The 7,974-nt window shown below is 38.9% G+C and overlaps 1 protein-coding gene across 1 annotated transcript in view; it reads left to right on the top strand.

Moving 5' to 3' along the window:
* SDK1 (sidekick cell adhesion molecule 1) overlaps positions 1-7,974 on the top strand; it is a 982,297-nt gene that overhangs the window by 360,289 nt on the left and 614,034 nt on the right. The window contains exon 4 of the mRNA XM_017533779.2: positions 2,196-2,343. Within this exon, the coding sequence (XP_017389268.1) occupies positions 2,196-2,343 (148 nt within the window). The remainder of the gene's footprint in view (positions 1-2,195; positions 2,344-7,974) is intronic.

The raw sequence follows: 7,974 nt of genomic DNA, 5'->3' as shown, positions 1-7,974 counted from the left end.
ACAATATAATAATTACATACTATATATCAAATATATAGGTGATGTATGTAATATGTATATAAATAAATACATATTTGAGACAGGGTCTTTCTCTGTCTCCCAGGCTGTAGTGCAGTGGCACAAACATAGCTCACTGCAAGCTTGAACTGGGCTCAAGTGATCCTCCCTCCTCAGCCTCCTGAGCAGTGGGAACTATAGCTGTGTGCCACCATGCCTGGCTAATCTGGCTAATTTATTTTGGTTTTGGTAGGGGAGGGATCTCACTGTGTTGTCCAGGTTGGTCTCTAATGCCTGGCCTCAAGGGACCCCCCTGCCCAAGCATCCCAAAGTGCTGGGATTACGGAGTGAGCCTGGCTTGTTTTATTATATCTTGATTGTACTACCAAAATTTCTCTTTGTTTAAAAGTAAGCAAAAAATGGTATAAGGTGTTAAATTACATTTTATATCATTAAAAACTTTAGAGAACAAAAGAGCTCCTGAGTTGGGTTGTGTACTATTTGGTGATGACAGTATTTTCTCATTTGTCATTTTAACTCCAATTATGGCTTGCAGCTTTCTGTGTGACTAGATGAAATAAAATAATATCTAGTTATTCTCCTATTCTGCCATAAACCTAGTGATTGAGTGAAGTGGTGATGCTATATATGTTTGAGTGCTTTTTTAAATCACTAGGAAGGCTTAAGTTTTTCTAAACTGTGATGCTAAGAATTTTGCAGAATAATTGAGAACTTTTATTCAATTGAATAATTGAAAATGTAATTAGTAGAGTGAAGATCAATATCTAAATGATATTTGAAGAAGAGCTTCAAAATTATATTAAATTCTATATTATAAAATTGAATTTTGCTTAATTATGTTTTTGTTTCTATTCTATATCTCTAGCTTTTAGTTTTTGTTTTGTTTTGTTTGAGACAGTCTCACTCTGTTGCCCAGGCTGGAGTACAATGGTGCGATCTTGACTCTCCAAAACGTCTGCCCCCCAATTTCAAGCTATTCTCCTGCGTCAGCCTCCTGAGTAGCTGGGATTACAGGCACCTACAACCATGCCCAGCTAATTTTTTATTTTTAGTAGAGACAGGGTTTCACCATGTTGGCCAGGCTGATCTCAAACTCCTGACCTCAGACTCCTGACCTCAAACTCCTGACCATGGCCAGGCTGGTCTCAAACTCCTGACCCCAAACTCCTGACCAACATGGCCTCCCAAAGTGCTGGGATTACAGGTATGAGCCACTGCGCTCTGCCTTTAGATTTTTTTTAATCTTTCTTTTCTCCTTTGATTTGATAACAAATTTCATTTTCTTTTAAAATAAGTATGAATATTTTTCTAATCTGATTTGTTTTGTTTCATCTTTTCCCTCAAATATTAGATACTGTCACATAGGAAATTTCTTTTGAATCAAGAAGATATTGATAGTAGAGCTTTTCTGTGGAATATTTCAAACTTATTTAAATATAAATAAAAATACACTATTTTGTGATATCTATTTGTATATATATTTGTATCTGACCATAATATGGATTTTTTTCAAAAATTTCAAATGTTAACAATTTTAAAATTAGCTATTTACACCTACATTCTAATAGCTGTGTTTTTTCCTATGACTCCATTTTTGAAATGTTTTTACCAGTAGAACAAATACTGGACAAAAGCTGGTTGCCTCAAATTAAGTCAACTATATAGGAGTGGGAGAATGCTGTATAGACTTGTCAGTGGTTAGGAAATAGTCCTCCCAAAAGATCTCTGAGGGAGACAGTGATCTCAAAAATGAAGGAAACAAGCTGAAGAGAGTAAGGGCTGGTGCTGGCTGGAACTAGTTTGAAAGATTTAGGAGCTAGATGTCCAAAACTATTTTATGACGGTTTCTGAGAAACCTGTTTCATGTGGCTCTAGGATGGCTTCAGCATTTCATTTCAATATCATAGACAGTTGCAAACATTCCCTTGTGTTGTCAGGTAGGGCAAAGACCCATATGGCTTTGCTGACGCCATGTGCAGCGTGGGCACTTGGGAGGCTCATGAGTTGCCTGGTGCTATACTCACAACCAGATCTGTGTTCGTCAGCACTTCGTTGCAGTCTTGCTTGTCCTGTTGTTAGATGACTTTACTGTAACACGTACCCATTTCTATCTGTGACCTCTTCCCTCCCCAAAAAATGTTTTCTAGAACCTGAAAGCACTTATTTTTTCTCTGCAGATATGGGAAGTTTCATGGATACGGACCAGAGGAAAACAGTTTCTCAAGGACATGCAGCAATTCTAAACCTGCTACCCATCACCAGCTACCCCAGACCTCAAGTGACTTGGTTTAGAGAAGGGCACAAAATTATTCCAAGCAACAGAATGTAAGTTGCTCCAAACATTAAAGCTTCAAATAAAATTTTCATGTCACTTATTGGCACCATTTTCACGTTAAGTGTACCAATTAAGGTTACCGATGATTTGAAAAGAGCAAACTAGTCTAGGAGGCCTATCCTAATCTTTAATAAATATCTATTTTAGGACTGGCTTGACTATTCATAAGCAGTTTAAGCAAATAGCCTTGTAATGTTACTCTTCAGTATGTTGCGTGCCCTAAAACTAGAGCACCCTTACCTAACTTCACAGTCCATTTTTTCTTTTATGAATGCACTTTTAAGATGTCACTGTCATCCCTGAGTTGTGTTTGCCTCCTAGTAGTGATTTAATGAGTGCTGGTATTTACTTATAGAGCTGTGGGGTTTTTTTCCCCCTCCTTTTATTAAGCCGTGTTTGATACTACTTTCTCTGACGATAAAACAGTAATTACTGCTTATTTCTCTTTATCCTTTTATCCTACCATGACAGTTTTATTTCTCTTCATCTAATTAGTGGTTCACCCATCTATTGCAGAATAGTTGCTTTGTGATTAGTTAAGCATTATTTCAAGGTGTTCTTACCTATCTCACATTCAAGATATTTATCTAATGCCAGACAGGTTTTCTTCACTTGGAGCTTTAAGTGATTAAAAAGAACACTTAGTATGTATTTCATAACTGGACATTTTATAATCTAATTTAAAGACAGTATTCCAAACATAAAGGTTTCAAGGATGAACGTTTCCCGAAGAATCATGAAATGCCGTAAGCTTAGGCCAGAAGTCAGATATTTATGCTGTCAAGTGGTTGCACTCAGATAAAAATTCATCAAGAGAAAGCACTCTTGTTTTGCTTTTTTCAAAAAGAATATTTGTGAGATAGTTTGCCAAATAGATTTTAAATGTAATTATGAAAGCCACTGTGGGAAGCCACTTGCTCTCTCCCTTGCCTGAGCATCTGTGGAATCCCTTTCCTAAGCCTCGTGATTCTGGTCTCCTACCCCTTTCTTAGCATCTGTAGAATGCCTTCCCTAAGCCCCATGTCTCCAGTGTGCTACCTCTGGATTGGAATCCTGCTGGAATCTAAACTTTTTTTTTTTTTTTTTTTGAGACAGAGTGGCTCTGTTGCCCAGGCTGAAGTGCAATGGTATAATCTCAGCTTGCTGCAACCTCTGCCTCCCAGGTTCAAGCAATTTTCCTGCCTCAGCCTTCTGAGTAGCTGGGACTACAGGAGCGTGCCACCGCGTCTGGCTAATTTTTGTGTTTTTAGTAGAGAGGGGGTTTCACAATATTGGCCAGGCTGGTCTCAAATTCCTGACCTCAAATGATCCACCAGCCTCAGCCTCCCAAAGTGCTGGGACTACAGGAGTGAGCCACCACTTAAACTTATTTCACAGATGTTTCTATTTTGGTTATTGGAAACAAAAATTTATATATACATATGCATGCCACATATTTGAAAATTCTAGTAAAAATATCAATTACCTTAGGAAATGGGTTTTGCTGTATTTTTTCTTTATTTAATTACAAGTTACTTAGGTATCCACCTTTATATTGATTCCAATCATAAAAGATGCCTCTTGAGTTTGGGTGAAACAAAGATGAAGGATCGATTTTTTCATTCTTAGTAGACTGTTAGGCTTAAAAAGGCAGGTAAGGGCCGGGCATGGTGGCTTGTTCCTGTAATCCTGGCACTTTTGGAGACCGATTGCTTGAGTTTAAAGTGATCCTGGAGTTTGAAACAGCTGGGCAACATAGTGAAATCTTATCTCTACTAAAAAAAAAAAAAAAATTAGCTGGGTGTGGTGGCACAGACCTGTAGTTCCGGCTGTTTGCTACTCCTGAGGCTGAGGTGGGAAGATCGCTTGAGGTCAGGAGTTGGAGGTTACAGTGAGTTATGATGGTGCCGCTGTACTCCAGCCTTGGTGACAGAGCAAGACCTTGTCTCAAAAAAAAAAGGTCAGGCAAGATACATTCTTGTATCTTGAAAAGAGCAAACTAGTCTAGGAGGCCTATCCAGCTCTCTAATGGGGGAGAATTGGTACCAGGGATGAGGAGGTAGATGGAATTAGACTTTCTTCTCAAACACTGGAGCTTTTAATTAATGTCAGTTGCAGCAAAATTCATAGTGGAAGAATTCTTTTAACTTAGTAGCAAATAAGTCTGTCTTAATGCATCTGTTAACCTGTGTTCTAGCTATATTTATGAGACAACACTTATTCACGAGTGTGACAGGGTATAGAATGAAATAACTCTTAATTTCATAAATTTTTTAAACTTGCAAATGCATGCTAAAGCTGGTTTAATTCCTGGTGAGCTAATAAAGATGCTAGTAGGGCTTTAACTTAGTGTAATATCAAACAAATGGTCTGCTTACAAGCATGAAGCTGTTGATAAATCTCTAATCTCAGGGAAATAATGCAGTGTACCATTTTTTAAAGAGATGAGATGAGGCTGATTATGGATATTTACACTTTTGCAAGGCCCTTTAGTTTCATATTTTCCACCTCATCATCACCCCACATTTATTAAGTACCTGCTGTGCAAGATTACATAAATCAGTATGGGTGTGTTTTTCTCCACAAGTTTATACATCATTCAAAGAGATACAGCTTTCCTATCCCAAGTACACTGATTTGATCTTTACAAATTATATGAATGTATTAAATGATCACATGTACCCTGAAACTGTGTACATCCATTATGCATCAATAAAAAGTTTAAATTTTTAAAAATTAAAAAAATCTAAATATGAAAAAAACCCAGATATATCACTTTCCATGTCTAGGAAAGTACAGCTTTTGACTGAAGGTGGGAGGGCATTCCTGCATTTCTCTTACCCACATGATTGCTAGCACAAGTCAGATGGTGTCAGATTTGTTATATATCCACAAAGATGCCATTTAAAAATTACAGCATTTGACTCAAGGTGCTTCACACATACTGAAATGCAAGTCAAGCTTCTGCACCTATTTATTTTTTTCTGAGATGAAGTCTGGCTTTGTCGCCCATGCTGGAGTGAAGTGGTGTGACCTCGGTTTACTGTAATCTCTGCCTCCCGGGGCAAGCAGTTCTCCTGCCTCAGCCTTCTGAGTAGCTGGGATTACAGGCACACACCACCATGCCCGGCTACTTTTTGTGTTTTTAGTAGAGATAGGATTTCACCATGCTGACCAGAGTGGTCTTGAACTCCTGTCCTCATGTTCTGCCTACCTCGGCCTCCCAAAATGCTGGTATTAACAGGCATGAGCCACTGTGCCTGGCCTCTCTGCACCTGTTTTTAACCTCCTTGTGTGAGTTCAGTTCCCTAATACATGTGCCTTTGTCATGTGGTGAAGAAGGCTCATTTTCTCTCCCCACCTCCATTTTTAAACATTATCTCATTATCTGGCTTTAAAATGTGAGCTTTAGGCTTATAATTAAATGATTTTTTTTTCATTTTCATGGGAAACAGTGAGTCTAATGTTTCTAACTTGAAAAATTAGTTGAATAGCCTATTAATAATCTTAACAGGAGCCATTATTTATTGAGTACCTACTTTGAATGTATCTTCTCTAATCCTCACAATTGCCTTTGGAGGCAGGTATAATTTGCTCTGTGTATAGTTATCAGAACCAAAGATGATAGTTGTTAAACAACTTACCCTGGGGCACACAGCTGATACACCAAGAGCCAGGGTTCAAGCCTGATTCTTTCCACTTTATTTGCTGATCATCTTTCACGTTTTTGATTGTTTTTTCCATACATTGCTCTAGTCTTTTTTCCTCATCTTTTAAAAGACCAGCTTTCAGCTGGATTAACCTGGGTTTGCATAGAGGGGTTGAAAAGTGTCTGATACCAATATGTTTTGAAAGTAGAATCAGTAGGATTTCCTGTTGGATTTGATGTGGGAAATTAGAGAAAGAATAATCATGGATAACTCTGTGACTTTTCTTGGCCTGAGCAACTTGCAGGATGGAGATACCATTTGCTGAAATAGAGAGATAATTTTTTGGAGATGTGAATTTTGTCTATATAAGTGGAAGTTTTGGCAGTGGTGTCTGCATTTTGAGATGCATAGTAGATAGCCAAAAGGAGCCAATAGCTGATTCAAGATCAGCAAAGAGGTCTAGGTTAAGCTTGGTGTATTGATGGTATTTAAAGCTCTTTACAAACCTATGAAATAAATAAGCCAGTAGGTGTACCCCAAAGACTTCCATTGTTTCAGTTACAATGGTGATGGATGCCTATAATCCCAGCAACTTGGATGGCTGAAGTGGGAGGATCACTTGTGCCCAGAAGGTAGAGACCAGCCTAGGCAACATAGCAAGACTCTGCCTCCGAAACTAAGAAGAAGAAGATGCTCTTGGCTGCAAGTCACAGAGGTTGACTTTGGCTGTCTTATACAAAAAGAAACTGTGTTGAATATATAGAGAAATATAGAATCAAATCAATAGGAGAAAATTTCATGATAATCAGGACTGCTCCTGAAGCCAGAGGAGCAGAGAACAATCAATAGTGTAATGGCCTCCCAGGTCCTAATTCCTAGAACTTTTGAACACGTTAGGTTACATGGCAGAGGGCAAGTAAGGCTGCCAAAACAATAAGGAGCTGATATAGTTGAAATGATGGGGCAAAAGAGAAAGGCATCTTAGGACAAGTGAAGTTAAGCTTTGTGTCTGTACCCTACGACTTGATACAAGCCCAAATGCTGGCAGAGTTGGTTCCCAGCATCTCACCTTAGAGCTTTAACCTGTGACTCACACTTGCCAGAGGGCAGAGGTCTGATTCTCCCAAGCTTGATGGATTCCACTGTGGGAGGAGACAGGTTAACATTCCTCGTTTCATACATGGAGTAGTAGTAGCATTCCTTGTTTTATACATGTAGTAGTAGTAGTAGTTTTTTTTTTTAATTTATTTAACTTTAGGTGCATACTATATCTGGCATTTCTCCCCATGTTATCCCTTCCTACCTTTCCCTGCCTCCTCACCCTGCTGTCTCTCCCCTACCCACCAACTGCCCCCAGTGTGTGATGCTCCCCTCCCCGAGTCCACATGTTCTCATTGTTCAGCACCCACCTATGAGTGAGAACATGTGGTGTTTGGCTTTCTGTTCTTGTGTCAGTTTGCTGAGAATGATGGTTTCCAGATTCATCCAAGTTCCTACAAAGGACACGAACTCATTTTTTATGGCTGAGTAGTATTCCATGGTGTATATGTACCACATTTTCTTTGTCCAGTCTACCATTGATGGGCATTTGTGTTGGTTCCAGGTCTTTGCTGTTGTACACAGGGCTGCAGTGAACATACGTGTGCATATGTCTTTAGAGTAGAACGATCTATAGTTCTTTGGGTATGTGCCCAGTAATGGGATTGCTGGATCAAATGGAATTTCTATTTCTAGATCCTTGAGAAATTGCCACACTGTCTTCCACAGTGGTTGAACTAATTTACACTCCCACCAGCTGTGTAAGAGTGTTCCTATTTCTCCACATCCTCTCCAGCGTCCGTCTCCAGATTTTTTAATGATCACCATTCTAACTGGCGTGAGATGATATCTCAATGTGGTTTTGATTTGCATTTCTCTAATGACCAGTGATGATGAGCATTTTTTCATATGTTTGTTGGCCTCATATATGTCTTCTTTTGAAAAGTGTCTGTT

The sequence above is a fragment of the Cebus imitator genome, unplaced genomic scaffold (assembly GCF_001604975.1).
Source record: "Cebus imitator isolate Cc_AM_T3 unplaced genomic scaffold, Cebus_imitator-1.0 Scaffold82, whole genome shotgun sequence".
Classification (NCBI taxonomy): Eukaryota; Metazoa; Chordata; class Mammalia; order Primates; family Cebidae; genus Cebus; species Cebus imitator.
Note: the sequence above shows the minus strand (reverse complement) of the source record. Positions and strands in the feature narration are given on the sequence as shown.